The sequence below is a fragment of the Arvicanthis niloticus genome, chromosome 9 (genome assembly GCF_011762505.2).
Source record: "Arvicanthis niloticus isolate mArvNil1 chromosome 9, mArvNil1.pat.X, whole genome shotgun sequence".
Taxonomy (NCBI): Eukaryota; Metazoa; Chordata; class Mammalia; order Rodentia; family Muridae; genus Arvicanthis; species Arvicanthis niloticus.
Window position 1 is genome coordinate 3,857,934 of NC_047666.1, and position 24,339 is coordinate 3,882,272.

At 38.2% G+C, this 24,339-nt stretch overlaps 1 protein-coding gene across 2 annotated transcripts in view; it reads left to right on the forward strand.

Annotated features, from left to right (window-relative positions):
- Positions 1-24,339, forward strand: part of Grid2 (glutamate ionotropic receptor delta type subunit 2) — a 1,355,396-nt gene that overhangs the window by 949,810 nt on the left and 381,247 nt on the right. For both annotated transcript variants that reach the window (XM_034512535.2, XM_034512534.2), the window contains exon 9: positions 21,878-21,979. In XM_034512535.2, the coding sequence (XP_034368426.1) occupies positions 21,878-21,979 (102 nt within the window). The remainder of the gene's footprint in view (positions 1-21,877; positions 21,980-24,339) is intronic.

Sequence of the window (24,339 nt, forward strand, 5' to 3'; positions counted from 1 at the left end):
ATTGTTTTTAATAGCTGAGTAATATTCCATTGTGTAAATGTACTACATTTTTCTGCATCCATTCCACTGTTGAAGGACATCTGGGTTCTTTCCAGCTTCTGGCTATTATAAATAAGGCTGCTATGAACATAGTGGAGCATATGTCCTTGTTACATGTTAGAGCGTCTTCTGGCTATATGCCCAGGAGTGGTATAGCTGGGTCCTCAGGTAGTGCTATGTCCAGGTTTCTAAGGAACTGCCAGAATGATTTCCACAGTGGTTGTACCAGCTTCCGATCCCACCAACAATGGAGAAGTGATCCTTTCTCCACATCCTCACCAGCATCTACTATCACCTGAGTTTTTGATCTTGGCCATTCTGACTGGTGTGAGGTGGAATCTCAGGGGTTTTTTTGATTTGCAGTTCCCTGATGACTAGAGATATTGAACATTTTTTTAGGTGCTTCTTGGTCATTTGAGTTTCCTCAGTTGAGAATTCTTTGTTTAGCTCTGTACCCCATTTAGATAGGGTTATATGGCTGTCTGGAGTCTAATTTCTCGAGTTCTTTGTATATATTGGATATTAGCCCTCCATCGAATGTAGGATTGGTAAAGATCTTTTCCCAATCTGTTGGTTGCCATTTTGTCCTATTGACAGTGTACTTTACCTTACAGAAGCTTTGCAATTCTATGAGGTTCCATTTGTCAATTCTTGATCTTAGAGCATAAGCCATTGGTGTTCTGTTCAGGAACTATTCCCCTGTGACTAGGTATTCGAGGGTCTTCCCCACCTCCTCTTCTATGAGTTTCAGTGTATCTGGTTTTATGTGAAGGCCCTTTATCCACTTGGACTTGATCTTAGTACAATGAGATAAGAATGGATCCATCTACATTCTTCTACATGCTGACCTCCAGTTGAACCAGCCCCATTTGTTGAAAATGCTGTCCTTTTTCAACTGGACAGTTTTAGCTCCTTTGTCAAAGATCAAGTGACCATAGGTGTGTGGGTTCATTTCTGGATCTTCAATTCTATTCCATTGATCTTCCTGCCTGTCCCTGTACCAATACCATGCAGTTTTTAATCACTACTGCTCTGTAGTACAGCTTGAGGTCAGGGATGGCGATTCTCCTACAAGTTCTTTTATTGTTGAGAATAGTTCTTGATATCTTCGGGTTTTTGTTGTTGTTATTCCAAATGAATTTGCAAATTGCTTTTTCTATCTCTATGAAGAATTGATTTGTAATTTTGATGGGGATGCATTGAATTTGTAGATTGCTTTTGGTAAGATGGCCATTTTTACTATATTAATCCTGCCAATCCATGAGCATGGGAGATCTTTCCATCTTCTGAGAGCTTCTTCAATTTCTTTCTTCAGAGACCTAAAGTTCTTGTCATACAGATCTTTCACTTGCTTGGTTAGATTCACACCAAGATATTTTATGTTATTTGTGATTATTGTGAAGGGTGTCATTTCCCTAATTTCTTTCTCAGCCTGTTTATTCTTTGAGTAGAGGAAGGCTACTGATTTGTTTGAGTTGATTTTATATCCAGCCACTTTGCTGAAGTTGTTTATTAGGTTTAAGGAGTTCTCTGATGGAAGTTTAAGGGTCAATTAAGTATACTATCATATCATCTGCAAATAGTGAAATTTTGACTTCTTCCTTTCCTATTTGTATCCCTTTGATCTCCTCTTGTTGTCTAATTGCTCTGGCTAGGATTTCCAGTACTATTTTGAATAGGTAGGGTGAGAGTAGGAAGCCTTGTCTAGTTCCTGATCTTAGTGGGATTACTTCAAGTTTCTCTCCATTTAGTTTGATGTTGGCTACTGGCTTGCTGTATATTGCTTTTACTATGCTTAGGTATGGTCCTTGAATTCCTGATCTTTCCAAGACTTTTACCATGAAGGGATGTTGAATTTTGTCAAGTGCTTTCTCAGCATCTAGTGAGATGATCATGTGGTTTTTTTCTCTGAGTTTGTTTATGTAGTGGATTACATTGATGGATTTCCAAATATTGAACCATCCCTGCATTCCTGGGATAAAGCCTAATTGATCATGATGGATGATTGTTTTGATGTGTTCTTGGATTTGGTTTGCAAGAATTTTATTGAATATTTTTGCATCAATATTCATAAGGGAGATTGGCCTGAAGTTCTCTTTCTTTGTTCTGCTTTTGTGTGATTTAGGTATGAGTGTAATTGTGGCTTCATAGGGCAAAATTTGCTAGTGTTCCTTCTGTTTCTATTCTGTGGGATAGTTTGAAGAGAATTGTTATTATGTCTTCCTTGCAAAAAGCCAAAGCTGAAGGAAGTTGAAGCAAGAGGTCACACTGCATCCATAGCCAAGAGTGGGGGGAGGGGTGGTATGGTGGGAGGAAGGGAGAAAGAGAAAGAGAGATATTTTTGGTGCTCAGTGAACACTTCAATGTCTTCTGCACATGAGATTCTCTCTTCTGTCTCTTGTATTCTGTTGGTGATTCTTGGGTCTATGACCACTGATTTCTTTCCTAGGTTTTCTATGTCCAGGTTAGTCTTTCTTTGTGATTTCTTTATTGTTTCTACTTCCATTTTTAGATCCTGCATGGTCTTAATTCTTTCACCTGTTTTGTTGTGTTTTCTTGCAGTTCTTTAAGGGATTTTTGTGTTTCCTCTGTAAGGGCTTCTACCTGTTTTTCTGTGTTCTCCTGTACTTCTTTAAGGGAGTTATTTATGTCCCTCTTAAAGTCTTCTATCATCATCATGAGAAATGATTTTAATTCTGAATCCTGCTTTTCTGGTGTGATGGGGTGTCCATTGCTTGCTATGGTGGGAGAACTGGGTTCTGATGATGCCAAGTAACTTTGGTTTCTCTTGCTTATGTTCTTGTGCTTGCCTTTTGCCATCTGGTTAACTCTAGTGCTACCTCCATTCACTATCTCTGACTGGAGCCTGTCTTTCCAGTTATCTTGCTTGTGTCAGATCTCCTCAGAGTTCAGATGTCTCTGTGATCCTGAACTCCTGAGTGGAAGAACTGCTGGGTCTCAGGCCACCTCTGGGTTCCTGAAATACTGATTTTCTGAGTGCAGTGGTTCTTCTAGGATGGCTCAGGATATGGTGTCTGCTGCTGTAAGTACAGTGGTTTTTCTAGGATGGCTCAAGATACAGGATCTTAAGTGGAGCAGACCAGCTAGGTGTCTGCCCAAGTCAAAAAGACCAAGTGAGGTGTGTAAGGGGAGTGTTGTTCTGGAGGGGTGAGGTTTGGGTGGCTGATTGGTCCTGAGCGCTTCAGGCTCCCAGTTATAGCTCTGGGGGTGCAGGGTATGGGAAAGGGCTCCTACCTGCTGCTTTGATTGCAGTAGTTTCTTTAGGATGGCTCAGGATTTGGTGTCTTCATGGAAGCAGACCAGCTAGGAGTCTGCCCCAGCCAAAAGGACCAAGTGACCAGCTTTTCTTTTATAAGTAAATTGAAGGAGTAAAGCAAACAAACAAACCAGACAAAAACCAATTTCCCAAATGAATAAAGAAGTCTTATATAAAATGTGTAAGATCCTTTATTTCTGATAAAAATGGATCTTAGTGTGAGTTTAGAAAGATATGCATACTGACTATCTGATGATATTAAAACTAAAATCTGAAAAAGTATGTCCCAATCATGCTTTTAACAGCCTTTTCATTTTTAGAGATATGTACCAGATTAGTTAGGGACAAAGTTGTATGCCTGGAATTTGCTTTGACTCATGTATGACATAGGTCTTGGCAAAAGTAGGTGGGCACATAACAAAGTGATAAAGGGCTCATTATTGTTTGAGCAAGGTGATAAATATTTGCTTTAACCATTTGTTCTGTATATATAGATTTGAATTTTCCATAAAACATGTTGAAAAGCTTTATGTTGGCATTTAAATTTTGTCAATGCTTGCTCAGTGTTAGTTGGTACATCTGTTCTGTTGTTTGCCTGTGGTAATGATGAATTTTGATGAGTCAATTCGGCTGCCTCTAGAGTTTTCTTCCTAAGGTTAATTGCATGCACTTGAGGGCTGGCTGAGGTTGGGAGAGCAAGCTCTGGTTGACGGACATGTTTCTGCTTGAGAAACTAACAGCCTATTTGATTATTAAGCTTTGATGCCATCTTCATTAGCACAATATTCTAGTCACCTGTGGTAACCTGTCCAGATGTCTCTGTGATAATGTTCAGCTTGATAAATTTAGACTTCACAAGATACTACTTGTCATGTTTTACCCTTCTGTCCCAAGGATATTTCAAAATATGTTCAATCCAGCTGTTAATTTGACTGCATAAAATATTGAGAGAATGCTTTTGTGGATTGCAGTGATGTTTGAAGTGTTTCGAGACTCATTTCCCTGTGGATTGGAAAACACTTTGACAGAATCGAAATGAGTCTCAAAATTCAGTTTCTATTATACCTCCCACAGCAACCTTGCACTTTAAGACACACTCTGGGGGGGGGGGGGAAGATGCATTAGCTTTCCATGGCTGTGATAAAATACCCAAGATAATCAACAGGAGGAAATATGCATTTTGCCTTTCCCTTCCAGAAGTGTGGGACTACAGCCAGTTGGCCCCAGTATTTCTGGGTTTCTAGGAAGACAGAATATTATGATGGGGTTGTGTACCAAAGGTGTGTCCCTTCCTCATGGTGGCTTGGAAGCTCAGAGTGAGGAAAAGTTCTGGGTGCTGATGTTCCCAGAAATTTCTCAATGATCAAACAACATTTAGCTCTTCAAGATCAGCTACCTCCCAGGTAAAGTCACTGGCTCAGGACCAAGCCTTTATCACATGTGCCTTTTGAGGACATTACGATGCAATCCATAACAAAGGATAATCTTTGGCTCATGTGTGTTAAATTAACAAGAATAGGATCTAGCTTAAAATTGTTCTGTCCATAATATATACATTCATTTTTTTTCATGAAATTTTTAAAATTTCAGTAATGTTACAAAGTGAGTTTGACAGTTATAGATCATCAAGCTTTTTGATTTATCTTAAATGAAATAATGAAGGCAAATCCCCAGCACAGCTCTAGGTGTGAAATGATGAACCACCTGCATGACAGAAGTGATACAGTGAATAATAGTCATATTTACTTAAGCCTTTATATTTTTTACATTCATATCTTAGATACAATTATAAGCTTATTTCTGTGGGTCTTTGTGTTTTGAAAATACTTGCATATGTTTCATACTTTCACCAAAGAAATAATCCTTAAAATTGAATTTTGATTTCTACAAACTACTAAAAGCCTTCCACAAAGAGGCAAACAACTGACAGTGGAGTTTATATTTACAGCCACAAAGCTTCATAACATGTTCCTGCTTTACATTTCTACCCTGCTTTGTTAATGTCCCCGAGTAATAGATCTTTACATTGTGTGTCCAAAACATACAACATTTAAGAATACATTAGTCCCTAAAATTATATAGAAAGTAGTGTGGATTGATTTATAAAGCACTTCCGACAATGCCAGCTTTAGTAATTGTCCACGCATTCACCACACCATTTTCTTTTATTCTACATGCACAGATCCCTTTGGCATCCCAGTTGAAAATGCGATAACAAGATCCCTTCTGCATTGTTAAAATGACCTATGTTCTCTGTAAAGTTTGAAGGATGTTGGTGGAGACACAGGGTTTCTGGCTGAGGTTTCATCTGCTTGTTGCTTGCAGCATCTGTACTATGCCAGCCTGCTACCTTCTGGTCCCCCAAGTTTTAGCTAATATTTAAAAATAAAAAGAAAAGGAAAAAAAATCTGCTGATAGTTTTACCAATGGCCTCCTGGGGTGATAAATCCCCCCTCTGTTTTGAGCATCTCATCCTTCTCCTTCACTTAGGAAATTATTGGTCTTACTTATGAAACACAAGGTTTGGAAATGGGCTTCTGTGCTCAGAAGAATCAACAAACTTGAAGATTTGATTGTGGTGCTGATTGAATCTATAAAGCAGGAAGAAGAAAAAAGGTTTTCAATTAACGTATACATAATATATTTTGATACTGTGTGTCCAAAAATATAAACAAGTATGGATTGTAACAAGTAAACAAAATAGACAGTTTGCCTGTCATCAGACTTTTTCCAAACAATAAGAAATGTCTGAGAGAAACGATTTCAAAGGAGGAAGGGTTTGTTTGGGCTCCTAGCTTCTGAGATTTCTGTCTGAGGTTGTTTGGCACCATGGTTTCCAGGTCATTGGTGAGGCAGGGCATGGATGTAGAAGAGTGTGTTGGAGCAGAGGACTTCATCTCATGGTAAGCAAGACAGTAGAGGAGACAGGAGGGGCTGGAGCCAGTATACATCCTTCAAGAGCCTGCACATGGCCCATTTCCTCCTCTTGCCTCCACTTCCATAGCTCCATGCTTTACAATAGTCTGTTCAAAGTCTGAATAGTCAGTGGCTTAAAGCTTTGATTAGGTCAGAGTCCTCAGCACCTAATTCATTTTGGAAAAGTTCTTGATGCCCCCAGAGGTGTGCTTTATGACATCTCCATCAAACAGAACATTAGATGGTCCATCACAGCGTGGAGCTCTTGGAATTCACTGTTTTTGGAGTTTAAGCTTTTGCATATTCCTTAGGACTATTATACATTCAAATATCCCCTCTGTGTGCCCCCTTTCCTCTTTGTGAATGTCGCAACATCTGTGTTAATTCACATGCTGGTATCTCAGAAATCCCTTGCTCGTTGTCTTTTTTTATTTATTATTATTTTCCTTCTATTCCCATAGACTCAGTCATTACCATCATCCCATCTTCAAGTTTGAGTTTTTCTTCTGAGTGCACTGGCCCATGTCCAAGCCTTTCTGGTAAAACTGTCATTGCAGTTGTATAACTAGATTTTGCTACTTTGTGGTTTCTTTTTTCTCACCCTTTATCTTCCTCCCCTTGGTTTTACCGCCTAACACTAGATAAGGGATAAAGAAGGATTGAAGAGGAAGAGAGAGACAGAGACAGAGACAGAGACAGAGACAGACAGACAGACAGACAGACAGACAGACATTCCTGAATCTAATTTCTTTCTTGTTTCTTCTTGAGCATCACCAGTAACAAACCACAACTAATCCTCCTTAATGACCACCAACCACAACCCTGCCTCTATGGTGTGTGTGTGTGCGTGCACATGCATATGTGCATATGTGTATATGTGTATACCTCTCTATATGTATATATGTATAGCCTCTGGAAAAACCATGCCTGTGCTAGAGCCCAAGGTAAATCATAGTCAGCTGCTGCAGTCAGTAGGAAGCAGCCCCGTATCACCACACCTGGGATTAAAATGAAGATATATTCTTATATGTCTGTGCTTTCTTTTTTAAGAAACCAAAATTCCAGAATTCTTTCTACAGAGTTGTACTTCTTGGAAGCAAGAATTTCCTTCTGCCTACAACGTTCCTGTCTCTGTGGATATCCGTGTTTTCTTTGGACATCTTTCTTGCCTTTCGGCATACTTTCTTTTAGTACTGTAAGCAAGTATTAAAGGACACTTGTATCATAATTTTCAAGACACTCATCCTCAGATTTTGTTTCTTTCTAGATGGGCTGTGTTCTTGCTCATTTGTTTCTTATTTAAAATGTTTTAATGCACTTTGATTACATTCTACACCCTCTATTAATTTCTCCCAGATCTTCCCTATATTCCTACCTACCACACTTTATGTTTTTGTTTTGCCCATGTATCTCCCCAAAATTAAAACAAAACAAAAACTAAAATTCAAAACAAACAAAATCCAATAAGACAAAAAATCAACACAAAACAAGAGGCACACACATAAAACATGGAATCCATTTTTGTTTGACAACTACTCCTGCGCATGAGGCTTGTCCTGGAGTTTGTGGTTGCAATTCCCAGTAACACTTCAGTGGAAAAAATTTTTCTTCTCCTTTACCAGCAATCAACTGAAAATAGTTTTTTGTTTGGGGGTACGACTTTGTGTTCCCCTCTCTTCTCACTGCTAGCTAGCACTTGGACTGGTTTAGCTTTTGCATGGGGGGTCACAGTCTCTGTAAGTCCATATGTGCATCAGTACCGTTGTGTCTGAAAAGCACTATTTCCCTGAAGTCATCCACCACCTATATCCTTACAGTCTTTTCACTTCTCTTCTGCCTAGATTCGTGAGCCTTGAGAGAAAAGGTTTGATCAAGACATTTAGGATTGAATGCCCTAAAATTGCCGACTCTGCATATTGTCTACTTGGCGTCTCTGTATTAATTTCCATCTACTACAAGAGGAAGCATCTTTTATATGGGTTAAATAAGACATAGATATATGGACATAATGATATGTCATTATAGTAGTAGATTTTCCCCTAGGGCCAATGAGGCATCTAGTCTCAGGTTCGTGACACTTCATCAGTGTGAGGAAGAGAGTCCATCTTGTGGCATGGGTCTTAAATCCAATCAAAAAGTACCACTATTACACTAAGACGTCTTGCAGGCAGGTCGCTATTATAGGTCACAGTTGTGTAGCATGGTGACATTGGTGATTATTCTTTCCCTCTAGTTGCATGCAGAGTACTGGCAAGAACCCTGAATGCTAGCTAGTAGAAGAGAGGCTGCCAGTGGAGCACAGCTCAACTTCTCCATGTTCAATGACATAAGTACATGCTGTCTTCAGCAACAGGGCCTGAGCAGAATGCATGGAGAGCAACCTATGCGTGTTTTTAATGCTTTTAATTTTTTTGAGGACTAGATATTTGAGTACAATAATACAGCATTACTGGAAGATATTTTCTCTGTGCTTGAGGTTTGTTAGGTTTTCTTCTTTTTCTTTTTCTCCCCCCACCCCCCAAGAGTGATTGTAGAATGCCAGACTACCACCGAGGCTGAGCTAGACCAGATGCATGTGTGTCTACATGTTGGTGTTCTTGAGGTGAGAGATGGACAGCTGCAAATAGTGTCACGTCCACATGTGTTCAGTGCTGATCCTCTAACATATTGTTGCGATCGGTTAGTCCAGGCCTTCTTTTCAACATCTGTCGTGCTCCTTCTCTTGATTTTTCAGATATGTGTTTTTCTATCTATTCCATGACAATGGATTTATATAGAGAATATGTAAAACAGTTACTAAAAAGAATGATAAGGAAACAAACCCACAAAGACGTGGTAATTATGTATGTTAGCATTTTACACTAAACTTACGTGGAGTTCTTTATTTATGTAAGTCTCGATTGTTTAAATGTTTGCAATTCTCTGCAGTGAAATTAGAATTGTTTTCAAAGATGCTAAGGATACTCACAGGCATAGCCAGCTCTTTGATGTTTCACAGAGAATCCCCACTTCTTCCTTTGTATATAAAGTCTGAGCAGATGTGTAAGCAAGAGCGGCCTCATAGGAAAACCCTGGATGACTTAGATGCACGTTGCTATGCATGCGGTAAACTGATTATAATGTTGATTATACATTCTACAATGAGTGTGACAAGGAAGCCTGAACAATAAGCCTCTTGTTCCTCACAAGAATGGCTTTGGTTAGGAATTTAATCATATTAAACAATTGCTAGACAGCTTTCAAATGATCAGTTGATTTGTCCCTCACCTTAGGGTAAAGCCCCCATGCTAAAAAAAATTCTCTACACTGCTGCATGGATTTTTTTGAAAAAAAAAAAAAAACCAATTAATCATTTGTCAAGTATCTACTACTTATAAACTATATGCTAAGTAGCATTCTAGGTACCTGATGCACATTTACAAACAAAATTAAGTCGAGAGTTTTGCAAATATTTCTGGAAGTCTCTTTTTAATTGAGACAATGATTTTTGTTGATGATATTTCTCTATGAATTAACTTGCTTTGCTGGGGCTAGAGAGATGGCTCAGTGGTTAAGAGCACTTGACTGCTCTTCCATAAGTCCTGAGTTCAATTCCCAGTAACCTCATGGTGGCCTGTAACCATTTGCCATCCGGTGTCCTCTTTTGGTATACATAAAGACAAAGCACTAATATACATAAAATAAGTGAATAAAATTCTTTTTTAAAAAACTTTAAGAATTTGGCTTTCTGATAATGTAAGAAGCTTCCTGGGATCATTGAATGGCTCACTAGGAAAAGTCACTTGCTGCCTGGCTCAATAGGCTGAGTTTGATACCTAAGTTCCACGTGGCAAAAAAAAAAAAAAGAAAAGAAAAGAAAGAAAAAAGAAAGAAAGAAAGAAAGGAAGAAAGAAAGAAGAAAGAAAGAAAGAAAGAAAGAAGAAGAAAGAAAGAAAGAAAGAAAGAAGAAAGAAAGAAAGAAAGAAAGAAGAAAGAAAGAAAAAAGAAAGAAAGAAAGAAAGAAAGAAAGAAAGAAAGAAAGAAGACTCTCACAAAGTTTCCTCTGATCTCCACATATGCAGTGTGACATGTACATCTATACCCATACATACATTAGACCAATTCATAACCTGTGGATCATGACCCCCTGGGCAAACCTCTATCTCCAAATTATATTACAATTCATAACAGTAGGAGAATTAGTTATGAAGCAACAACAAAACAATTTTGTAATTGGCGTGTCACTACAACCTAAGGGACTGTATTAATGGATTGCAGCATTGGGCAGATTGAGAATCACTGGGCTAGACAAATGAAATATAGCAAAAAAAAAAAAAATCCACTAAAATCACAAAAGTAATCATTCACTCATAGGCTTTGTGAGCTATAAATACAGAATTCGTTTTATTCACAACACATTTCATCTTAGTAGAAGAAACTAAGATTCAAAAACATTAATTTTTCTGGAAGAAAAAAAAACAACCTTGAAAATCCAGTTCAGTATGCATGTACTTCTCAGTAATTATTACAAGCCAGTCTTTCCGCACTGACATAGTTACCAAACCGACTCACAAACTAGAATGCCTTCTCTGTGTACGTTAGCTACAGGTCCTCAGTTCCATTTAACAGAAGATGAGCATGAAGCGTTGAGACACAAAAGGGTTTTTTAGCAGAGGCAATTGTGCTTCCTCAAGGCCTGACATGGGAAAATGAATTTTTAAAAGCCTGTCACATCTGTCTATATACACCTGTCTTACTTCCATCTGAAAAGGCTGACTACGGTCAGAATGCCCTAACAGTTTCTAAAGCTAAACCCCCTGTGTTCAAATTCTGGCCCTGTCACTAGCTAGCTAAACAACCTGAAATGGGTCAGGTAATCTTTCCAATCCTCCATTTCTACATCTGTTAAAATTGAAATAATTTAGTACTTTCCTGCCACATTTGGATCAAAAACATAAATTAAATTATATACAGAACTTCACATCATTTCTGCCTCATGAGAAGCCTTCAGTAAACATGAACATAACTAAATGAATGATGTCAAGGACTGAGGTGACCTAGTGAAAGCTGAGCTGCCAGGTGGTTTCAATACAAGAAAATCCAGCAAGCTTTATGGGGTGTAATCACTAAATGCCAAGATATTATTAAAAAAAAAAAAAAAAAAAAAAAAAAACACCACTCTCTCACGATAGGAAGGCAATTCTAATCACGTTTGGTTTGAGCAAGATAAACCATCCTGAGGTGCAGTGTGGGAGGAAGACCCAGTCTCAGATTGGGACTTTTTGGGATTTGTTAAATTTAGTTTTAGTTTTAGATCCAGGAAGATGGATAACAATAAGAAAACCATGAGTTTTTTAACTTGTGCCTTCATCTATTAGTACTATCTGGTTCTTATACAACCACATTGTGACAACCCGAGTACACCCATGGGCAACCTAGGCAACAACCGGCCTAACAAAGACTTCACATCCACACCAAATTTCAATTAAAAAACTGAAATAGTTTGGTTAAGATAGCGTTGGCTTGTCAGCTCTTTCAAAAGAAGCCAGTAGAGCAGAGACCTTAGAATAATGGTGTGAAGTAGTCAGTTGATGGGCTTCATTCCCCGAGTGCACCAGCATGTTTTTGAATAACCTTGCCTGTGAGTGAAATGACCTTGAAGACAAGACTGAGGACTAAGGATGCCATCATGAGCTTCTGATGTAATTTTTCTAAGGGTTTAGCTGAATTGTCATGAATTTTCAAAGTTTTCTAGATTGCATCATAGCTTTGAACTCCATCGTTAGAGATGTGTTTTTATTAGTAAATTAAGAAGCTGCTCTGAGAACAGGAGTGAGCAGGAATAAAGGAATCCTGGCTAATAAATAACACTGAGAACTTCCTCAGTCTGTGTTAAGAACACATCATAATACTTGATATATATGATATCAGCAGAAAGCAACAGCCCCGTGACAAAGCCATTTCTATAATTATATATTTGTATGAAAGAGCAGAAGAAACTGAGTCCTAGTATTATTTACTTACCACTTGACTTTTGGTTAAGTGCTCAAACATGAGCATGCTTTTTTTCAGTACATAATGTTAACTGTGATGACATATGACCTCTAATTCCTGTGTAATGCTGTTTTAATATCAGGAAGAAATATGAAGGAAAGAAAGAAGTCACTTTGTCTAGTATTAAATCGGTTAAGCAGCAGTTGATAACTGAAAGTGGTTATTGTGACTACCTAATATATTTGAGCTTTTTTCTATAATTATAGACTTGTATGTGCATGCTCCTGTGTTTACACACATGCATGCATGTGTGTGGGGGCTGTACTGCGTCTCATATTCTTCATCTGTAGGCATTAGTTAATAAGGTCATTTTGTTTACATTGCAGCAGCTTTTATCTTCCTATTGATTTATGCATTTGCATGTGAAATGGTTTATGTAAACAGATGCCAGATTATACATATGGAGGTTAGAGGGCAACCTGTAGGGGTCAGTTCTCCTTTTTACTGTGTGGGTCCTGGGGGTTGAACTCACATTCCCAGGCTTGGTGACAAGTACCTTTCACTTTCTGAGCCATCTCACTGGACCACTTTTGGTGTGTTCAACGGTAAAACTGACACAGACACAGACACACACACACACATTTACGATTGAGTCATTTGATTCTTTTCTGTTTTTTATCAACATCATTTCCCTGCTACAAAATTAAGCACAGAGGCCACTCCAAGTAAGCTCAAAGAAAGATTATGCCAATGGCCCATATGTTGGAGCATACCCACAGGAGCTCATAACTATTCCCCAGGGAGCAACTCTTACAAAATGAAACTAGTTTACGGAGAGGGGGGGAGGAAATAACATACAGAGAATTAATATTGGAATAATTACTGGGTCACCACATTCCTGTACGTGTCTGAACAGAAAACACTGCCTTTCAGGTTTATAAAGGGTGTTTCTAATTCAATATGCCACATGCATTTTTCTTTATATTTCTAGATCATTACAGAGTCAACATTTACCAAATAAATTCTGCATACTTCTAAATGGCTGCCTTTAAAGATAGCTTGACTATATCTTTTGCTGTTTCCTTTTTAGCCTGAAGGCTGAGGAAGCAAGTAGGTAAAGCCCACCACCTGGCAGCATAAGTTCTCAGTACAGGGTGTGTCAAGTCCTCCCTGGTGCTTTGATAATATAGCCAGAACTCCTTTGTTCCATGTGAGTACAGCTCATAAACACTGGTCATTCCATTCATATTCAATTAGAGTTCTCTTGACTCCCCTTATTAAAGTCTACAAACTATTAAGCATAAAATTAAAGTTGAACAGTTCAGTACTTTTTGACATCTAACACTATTTGAAACACAGTGATCTGAAACTCCCATGTCAAGAGTCATCCTTTGCAGCCTGTGGCCAATGAAAAGTGAAAGCATTGCTGAGAAACGAGTAAATATATAAACTTGATCGTTAGCATGCATAATGTTAAGACCGCTACTGTGCTCATACAAATGCATCAGCCAGTTTGTTGAACACAAGCTATTCCATTGATTTAACGGAGGCTACATGGTTATTATTGCCAGAGCTCCAGTGAAGGAAATAATTAAAGCACTAAGCATTTTAAAGGTTCTGAAATGACTTCAGGCAATGAGAGAAAACAGAGGAAATCTATATACTGCAGTTGTAAAGATATAGAATTTCTGGTCTTTGCTCTGAACAATTGTGTGTGTGTGTGTGTGTGTGTGTGTGGTGTGTAGGGGCATATACACATGTGTGCATGCACATGTAGAAGACAAAGATGGAATTCAAGTGTTTACCTCTATTCTGTTTTTAAACAAGGTCTCTCTCTGGATCTTCATGTTTTTGATAAATTAGTTGACCAGCAAGTCTCCAAGATCTTGTACTGGGATTATAGAGGTGTGTACATGTCTTGTGCCTAGCTTTAAGCTGCTGGGGAATTAGAGCCCCATTTCCCATACTTTTGCATGAAGCACTTTACTCACTGAGGCATCATCCCAGCCCCCAGATAGTGAATCCTTTTCACTATTAACAGGGAGACTTATAGCAAATTTTATGTGCTGCAGGAGTCACTTTTATTTATTTATTTTTATTTGGAGAGCATAACAGAGAGTTTGTATGAGATGGTAAGACTGGATAGATGCTCAGCAGTTAAGAATGAAGTTCACTTCATAGAACCTACATCAAGTAGCTTGCAACAACCTGTATCTCCAGTTCCAGGGCATCCAGGTTCCTCTTATATGTTCCAAGGGTATCTTTAGAGAATGAGACAGTACGTCTTCTCACTGCTTGATTCCAGTTTATGTGATTATTTTATTGGATAATTTATTTACATTTCAGATGTTATCCGGTTACCCCATACCCCCCTCCACCCAGGAACCTCCTATCCCATCCCCCCTCCTCCTGCTTCTATGAGAATATGCCCCCACATACCCCCCCACTCCCACCTCCCAAGCTCAAATTCCCCCACACTTGGCATCTAGCCTTCATGGGACCAAGGATCTCCTCCTCCACCTAAGCCCGACAAGGCCATCCTCCCCTACATATGTAGCTGGAGCGATGAGTCCATCCCTATGTCCTCCCAGGCTGGGGGTTTAGACCCTGGGGAGCTCTGGTTGGTTGGTATTGTTGCTCTCCTCATGGGGGCCACAAAAAACTTTCAGCTCAGTCTTCTCTCTCACCCCTCCATTAGGAACCATTTGATCAGTTCAATGGTTAGCTGTGAGCATCTGCCTCTAAATATGTCAGACTCTGGCAGACCTCTAAGGAGACAGCTATATCAGGCTCCTGTCAGCATGCACTTCCTGACAACTACATCAGTGTCTACCTTTGGTGACTGCACATGGAATGGATATCCAGGTGCAATGGGCTCCAGACGGCCCCTCCCTTCAGGTTCTGTCCCACACTTTGTCTCCATATTTGCTCCCTTGAGTATTTTGTTACTCCTTCTAAGAAGGACCAAAGCACCCGCACTTGGTCTTCCTTCTTCATGAGCTTCATGTGGTCTGTGAGTTGAATCTTGGGTATTTTAACTTCTGGGCTAATATCAAATTATCAGTGACTATTTACCATGTGTGTTCTTTTGGGATTGGGTTAGCTCACTCAGGATGATATTTTCTAGTCCAATTCATTTGCCTAAGAATTTCCTGAAGTCATTGTTTTTAATAGCTGAGTAATATTCCATTGTGAAAATGTACTACATTTTTTTTGTATCCATTCCTCTGTTGAAGGACATCTGGTTTCTTTCCAGCTTCTGGCTATTATAAATAAGGCTGCTATGAACATAGTGGAGCATGTGACCTTGTTATATGTTGGAGCATCTTCTGGGTATATACCCAGGAGTGATATAGCTGGGTCCTCAGGTAATGCTATGTCCAGTTTTCTGAAGAACTGCCAGAGTGATTGTAGTAGCTTCCGATCCCACCAACAATGGAGGAGTGTTCCTCTTTCTCCACATGCTCACCAGCATCTGCTATCACTTGAGATTTTGATGTTAGCCATTCTGACTGGTGTGAGGTGGAATCTCAGGGGTTTTTTTGATTTGCATTTTCCTGATGACTAAAGATGTGGAACATTTCTTTAGGTGCTTCTTGGCCATTCGAGTTTCCTCAGTTGAGAATTCTTTATTTAGCTCTGTACCCCATTTTTAATAGGGTTATTTGGTTGTCTGGAGTCTAATTTCTTGAGTTCTTTGTATACCTTGGATATTAGCCCTCTATAGGCTGTAGGATTGGTAAAGATCTTTTCCCAATCTGTTGGCTGCTGTTTTGTCCTATTGACAGTGTCCTTTGCCTTACAGAAGCTTTGCAATTCAATGAGGTCCCATTTGTCAATTCTTGATCTTAGAGCATAAACCATTGGTGTTGTGTTCAGAAACATTTCCCCTGTACTTAGGCATTCGCTGGTCTTCCCCACCTCCTCTTCTATTAGTTTCAGTGCGTCTGGTTTTATGTGAAGGTCCTTTATTTACTTGGATGTGAGCTTTGTACAAGGAGATAAGAATGGACCGATTTGCATTCTTCTATATGTTGACCTCCTGTTGAACCAGCATCATTTGTTGAAAATGATGTCCTTTTTCCACTGGATGGTTTTTGCTCCTTTGTCAAAGATCAAGTGACCATAGGTGTGTGGGTTCATTTCTGGATCTTCAATTCTATTCCACTGATCTTCCTGCCTGTCCCTGTACCAATACCATGCAGTTTTTATCACTACTGCTCTGCAGTACAACTTGAGGTCAGGGATGGTGATTGCCCCAGAACTTCTTTTATTGTTGAGAATAGTTCTAGCTATCCTAGGTTTTTTGTTATTCCAAATGAATTTGCAAATTGCTCTGTCTATCTCTATGAAGAATTGATTTGGAATTTTGATGGGGATTGCGTTGAACCTGTAGATTGCTTTTGGCTATATGGCCATTTTTACTATATTAATCCTGCCAATCCACAAGCATGGGAGATCTTTCCATCTTCTGAGAGCTTCTTCAATTTTTTTCTTCAGAGACTTGAAGGTCTGAACATACAGATCTTTTACTTGCTTGATTATATTCACACCAAGGTATTTTATGTTATTTGTGGCTATTGTGAAGGGTGTCATTTCCCTAATTTCTTTCTCAGCCTGTTTATTCTTTGAGTAGAGGAAGGCTACTGATTTGTTTGAGTTGATTTTATGTCCAGCCACTTTGCTGAAGTTGTTTACCAGGTTTAGGAGTTCTCTGGTGGAAGTTTTGGGGTCACTTAAATATACTATCATGTCATCTGCAAATAGTGAAATTTTAACTTCTTCCTTTCCTATTTGTATCCCTTTGACTTCCTTTTGTTGTCTAATTGCTCTGGCTAGGACTTCCAGTACTATATTGAATAGGTAGGGTGAGAGTGGGCAGCCTTGTCTACTCCCTGATCTTAGTGGGATTGCTTCAAGTTTCTCTCCATTTAGTTTGATGTTGGCTACTGGCTTGCTGTATATTGCTTTTACTATGCTTAGGTATGGGCCTTGACTTCCTGATCTTTCCAAGGGATGTTGAATTTTGTCAAATGCTTTCTCAGTATCTAGTGAGATGATCATGTGTTTTTTTTGTCTGAGTTTGTTTATGTAGTGGATTACATTGATGGATTTCTGAATATTGAACCATCCCTGCATTCCTGGGATAAAGCCTAATTGATCATGATGGATGATTGTTTTGATGTGTTCATGGATTTGGTTTGCAAGAATTTTATTGAGTATTTTTGCATCGATATTCATAAGGGAGATTGGTCTAAATTCTCTTTCTCTGTTGGGTCTTTGTCAGGTTTAGGTATGAGCTTGATTGTAGCTTCATAGAACAAATTGGGTAGTGTTCCTTCTGTTTATATTTTGGGAAAAAGTTTGAAGAGAATTGGTATTAGGTCTTCCTTGAAGGTGTCAAACAAAACAAACAAACAAACATACAAAAACAGAAATAAGTGAAAACACAATCTGACAAAAAAAAAAAAAAAAAAAAAAAAAAAAAAAAAAAAAAAAAAAGCCTTTCTCTCATTGCCAGAGATGTTCCTTAAGGAGAATTCCAAACAATGTAAGCAGAGAAGTAGCTGGAAAAGCTCTGTGTTGAATCCTAGGCAAAATCCCTTCAGAATTCCTAACCCCTTTGCTGCACAGTGCTGTTCTGCTTCAAGGAATGTTACTTCTTGTAGACGGTGATTTAGTTTGAACATATGTAAGTGTCAGTTAGTTTTTCTTGCTTTTTATCAGAAGGACTTGTTATAATCATGCAGAATAATTGGAAGCGAACCTTGGGGAAACAAGTGTGCACAACACAGAAATCTTAATACCTGAGTTATCCATCTAAACGATGTACATGCTTGGCCTTGTTTGCATGCTGCTATTGTTCATTTGACCATCTATCCTATACTGTTTCATACATATCATTAGCACCTACAGGAAATTAAATGACTTTGACATTCACTTTAACTATATTGATCTCTCCAAACTAGAAATTCCAGTATTTTGGGCACTTTATATTTATTTCATTATTCTCCCGTCTACTTATTTTCTGCCATCTTTTTTCTCTTTCTATAATTTTTTAAAATTCATTTTACATCCTAATCACAGTCCTTCCCTCCTCTTCTCCCAGTTCTTCCCTTACAAATCACTTACCCCATTATCCCCTCCTCTTTTCCTCAGAGAAGGAAAGGCCTTCCTTGGGCATCATCACACCCTGGGGCATCTAGTCCTCTCCTACTGTGGACCAAGAAGGCAGTCCAGGTAGGGGAAGGAGATCTGATGGCAGGCAACAGAGCCAGAGACAGGCTCTGCTCCAATTTTTAGTAGAACCACACTAATACCAAGCTGCACATCTGCTACAAATGTAGAGGCGTGGCCTAGGTGCAGCCTCTGCATGCCTTTTGGTTGGTGGCCCAGGGTTTTGTGTGGTCCACCATGGTTCCACGTTAGTTGACTCTGTAGGTCCTCTTGTGATGTCCTTGACCCTTATGGCTTGCTCTATTCTATCCTCCATTCTTTTACAATACTTTTTGAGATCTGCCTGATGTTTAGCTATGGGGTCTTTGCATCTGTTTTCAGCTGTTGGATGAAGCCTCTTGGAAGACAGTTATGCTAGGGTCTTGTCTGCAAACAAAGCAGAGTATCAATAATAGTGTTGGGGTTGTCTCTCTCACACGGGATGGATCTCAGTTTGTGCCGGTCAATCGTTGGCCATCTTGACTGCTTATACAGATAAACAATACAAGATATATAGAGAGAACACCTATCTATTCTTAGACCCTTCTTCTATAAAATGTGGACAAGAATGGTCCTTTCCTTCAAGAATTTTGCTAATTAAATGAGTTAATAAAAATCAAACCCTTATGTAACTTACACACTGTAAATATTACAATTATGGTTATAAAATTATGATGACAATTTTGCCTTGTAAGTTCTATGCTGAGCAAACCACTTCACAGTTCTGAACCTCAATTTCCTTAACATAGAAACATGAATATATTTTCTACCACCTCAAATAGATCATGAATCTATCAAAAGGATTCATAAGACATGAGACAAAATTCATTTTAAAATCCTGACAATAGAACGTAAATAGAATTAGTTGCAAGCCTAGTTTCATCTCTTAGTAGATATATGACCTTATGTGAGACCTTATATGTGATGTCTGAGAAATAATGGTAACAGGGCTATCTCATACAGTCATTGTGACACTTCAACATATTGCATAAAGATTTCAGCTTTGTGACTGTCATTCAGAAATTACTTATGGATGCTTTCAGGATGTGGTCTCTATAGGAAATACCTATAATTTTGACTTGATACAAACATAAGAAAGTTTATATACTCATATAGAAGTGTGTCATCAATTTAATTTGATGTTTAATTAATGTAACAATTTAATTTAATTAATTTAATTTATTTAATTCAATTTATTGTTTAATTGATGTAACAATTTAATATAATGTTTAATTAATGTAACAATTTAATCTATGGTTATTAAAAGACAGAAACAACATGGGAAGTATAATTGTCAAGCATGTAAGATGGCACACAATAAAATATCATCACAGAACAGTAAAAATCATCATTCAGAAAACCCAGTTGTCTTACAACCTGTATGTATGTAAATTTGTATGTGTCTGGGACAGTTTTACACATATGAAAATTAGAGAGCAAAATGAGAAGAAACATTATATAGCATACATAAATAATGTTCAACTGACTGCCAAAGTAGGATGATAAATACTTACCTATTTCTACCCGCTTTACATTTTTGTTGATATTTGTAGTTTAAATGTAAGAGTATGCATTGGAATTTATGTAATACTGACTGTATTTAGTTGTATTCTGAAGCGGCAAGGACTCAGAGAAACTCGGAACTTGAGGGTTCATAGCCTTTCCAGACCATGTTGTGTATTGTTCTAAATTTACTACTAATATAATAGCACTTGCCCAGAGAAAGCCAAGATCAATTGGTTGGATAGACATGAGGTCTGTGGGCAAACTAACAATGGTTTGATCAAACTCTAAACACACCTCTGGAGGCAAAGAGTAACGTCTGTCTTTGCTGAAGCAGCAGGTCCATATCATTATGAATAAGTCTTTCAATGCCATTTGTTAAGCTAGAAACCCAGTGAACAGCATCTAAGGATCTAGGACTTCACCAATGTCAGCATTGCCATATCCGCACCAGTATTTAGTCTAGAAAAATATGGTCTTCTTGAAGTAATTAGAAAGTGCTTGTCAAACAGCGCAACTGAGGATAGACTCTGGGTGACCTCAGAAAAGAACAAAAGCTCAGAGGAATTTCCATAAGGTTGTAAATTTGGCAAGAGGTCTACACAATCTCTGATAATTAGACTTTTCAACACATTTGGATTTGCTAATTGGATCTAAGTTTTAATTAGACTTTTATGTAACTAAGAATGACATATCATGGTATGAATTTAATGTGCTCTTACAGTTGAAACCAACAATTATCAAGCTTTCCCAAATTATCTTAATAAGAAAAAACCTGGCTTTGTTGATCATATTGTGACATCTTCGTCTCTCGCAATAAATTGGGCACATTTCAGTTCTCTTAATTAAACACCTTTTGGGAGCGCAAAGAGATACTTAGGTTTTAACAAGAAGCACCCAAGTTGTTTGTTTGTGAGGGAGATTTGCCAGTATGTTGATGACTCTGGAAGCTACAGACAAAACTCAGGACAAAGAAATAAATCATCTTGCAGGAAATGACACTAGTAACCAGACGTCCCTGTAAGCACTCAATTAATCAAATTGTTTCTAAATATGACTGAAGCTGGGTTATGCTTTTACCTTGTGCATTCCCAGAACCAGTCTCAGTTTGAATGTTTGTGATGCTGGCACTGGGTTAAGAGCCTGACAACATTCCCACTGTGCACAAACACTGTTCCCTCAGCAGATCTGTTTGTAGACCTGGCATTCATTCATTGACTGAAGCCTCATCATTTATTTCTTTCCTTCTTAGTTTTAATTGAGACTCATCAAGTTTTATTCCTCTGACATTTGAAAGTAGTAATTTTAAAACTGGTAACTCTCAGATCTGGATACTGCAAGAGGCAATAACATAAGATTTTCATGAAAAGAATACTGTTGAAATATTCCAAGAAAACTAGTAGCACTGACCAAAATCCAAATTATGTTTTGGTGTGCTGTTAATGGTTAACACACACACATTCACCACACACGCACTTTATATCTGATTATCCTCTATATAAAGCAATTGTTCTTCTATCCGAAATACTTTAATATTTTAAAGGTCTTTTTCCTCTTAAAGCAATATACAATTAAATAGCAAAATTAAGGCTCTGAGAAAATTTAAGTTATTCAGTAACTGATATATTTGTGAGAGATTCTCCAAGGGTTACATGTGCTTTTATTCTCCCAATTAGCACACTATGGTGATGGAGCCTTCGGTGAATATGTGACTTCTCATTAATTCAGATGTCCTCTGTGATTCTTGTAAAGCATGCTGGCTTCTGACATATGCCATATGATGGTATTTAAAGGCAAGGGATGGCATTTCTGATTGCTTCATTTGCTGTTAAAAGAGATGAGTTTTCATACCAGTTATTACATGAGGTAGCACACAGTTCTCTACAAGGCTCCACAGAGGTGACGGGGCTGCTCTTCAGTCAAAGAAGTGACCAAAGATTTTTTGCCTTTCAGCTTGGGTGCTGGAATCCTGTCACAGGTCTGAATGGGTCACTGACTGACAAGAAACTGGAGAATAACATGCGGGGTGTGGTTCTACGCGTGGTGACTGTATTGGTAAGCACCATCTTCACCTTGTAGTTTGAGATCATAGAGTATCCTCTGTATTTCTCTGCTTTTTTGTTTATCAACTAATTTTATAATCTTAAAAGAGCTTTGACCTGAACCTTGGCTGTGATGTCTAAGACAGCTTCAATTGTCATGTTACCGAGCCTCCCATCTCTAAGAATCTGAAACTGATCTGTAGCCTGTACTTTTTCATTACAGTGCTTTTGTTAGGATATTTCTTAGAATTTTAGGTCTGATTTCCTACAGTTTCTACACTTTATAAGAAGTGGGATCCCTCAAACATGTCCATCACTGAAACAATAGGATGCACATAGAGATATCAATGGAAAGATCACCCACTTGTTTAATAGATGCTTTTCTAGCATCACTGGTCCTGGGGGTACCAGCAAATAAGATAGGTATGTGTGACAGTCTTTTGTGACCTCACCATTTATGATTTTGTGAGTGGGATTATATATGGGGACATTTGCCATGATTCGAATCACTTGGTAAAAAAAATCAATAAAGGTAACTATTATCATTTTGTATTACCTTTGGCTAGAAAGATGGTTCAATAGCTAAGAACTGATACTGCCCTATAAGAAACCTGGGTTTCATTTACAACATCCATGTCAGGTGACTCACAGCCATCTGTAACTCTAGCTTCAAGGGAATCTAATTCCTGTGGTATGAAAAGCTCCTTTACAGGCTAAATTACTCACATAATTATTAATGAACAAGGCTATTTGATACAGTGATAATAACTGGATATTCATTACAGTTCAATGTCAGCAGCTCTCTGTATGCTTAATATGAATTAAACAAATCTAAACCTAATTTCTTTATAAATTATCTGAGCCATGTGCAAAAGAAAATCTAAATGAGTAGCCTAGTCCACTCTTCAGCACATCTATAATTTATTTTTAGTTGTTGTTTTAATGCAACCATCACTTATAATTACTTCACCAACGTTTACAACGAAAATGTGAATATGCTTCTGTTTGAACCTAAGTGTGTAGATATCAATTTGCATTTAATAGTTAAATTAGCTAGCTTAATAGTTAAAAGGTAGACAATTGAAGTGCAAGCTAATCTCCTTTCTAGTGATTGTCATGGAAACTCCATCAAAGCTAATGCACGGGCTTTGGTTTTCTTTGGGAAAGAAAAGTAAACATTTAAAGCAAATTACCCAATTAAAGATTTCAGTTGCTAAGCAAATAATTATTTAGTATTTATTATACGATAGACTTGGCAATACATATAGAGTAGCGAACCCAATGATCCTAACCTTGGGGTATGGTTAGAATTTGGTATGTGGATCCTCCGTAAGATGATACAGTACAGATTTGTTGTTTACTATTTGTCAGCTTCCCTCTGAAGTCCCCTGTATAGATTGTCTATTTGGGGTATTGCTGTATTCACAGTGTAAAGTATTCTAACCCACCAAAATATGAAGGAGTAAAATAAATCAACCACAAGATGAACAAAAAAAAAAATGTAAGCCTACACAGATGACAGAGCAGAGTTGAAATCCAAATCCAGCCAGCCTGGACTCTAGACATTTTAACTCCTACCCCTATGTAGTACATCAGGCTCCCTCCACTCCCACTGTGATGAGAGAGAGAAGAGAGACATCTGTGGGATTCTATTTGACTGGAAAATTGGAAATGTTTAAACTCTGAATGAGGTAAAAGTGAGTCTTATGGGGAGCGCTTCACAGGATCAATCATTTTAAATTCATTTCCAGGCTGTATAAAATGGCTTTGTTCAAGGCAGTAGTGGTAATGTTGCCTATCCTAGGTTCACCTGTTTGCTGCAAATTCAGCGTTGTGCAAATCCTGAGAGCAAGACAACCAGAGACGGGAAGCTCAGTTGCTTTTCCTGATTGTCTGCAATGAACTTGCCAGTTGGGTGCCCAGTTGGATGAGCATTTGCTACTTTTTTTTTTTATATCCACACAGCTTACAGCCAGCATGAAATCACTTCATATGCTTACTCATACATTTATGGGACTAAATATGAAACTGCCCTTCTTATTTAGTTCCTGTATGCATGTTTCTAAGTCTGTTATGTGTCCGTTGTAAGCTCTCTTCATCCAAATTGAGAATCATATACCCTCTATTCATGCCTTTTCTCTTAAATCTTGATGCATTTAAATTACAACCATTACAGAATTAGGTCCCCATGTACAGTTGGACTCAAACTGTAGATGTGACCACTGCCCCAGTCTATTTTATTCAGGAAAGTATTTCCAATATTTTTCCAAAAGTTGAAAATCCCTGGTGTAAATTCTCCAGGATGATTTTTAATCCCTGTGATATTACAACAGAAATTTAGTGAGTTCACTCATCCACTTTTACCTCTTAGAA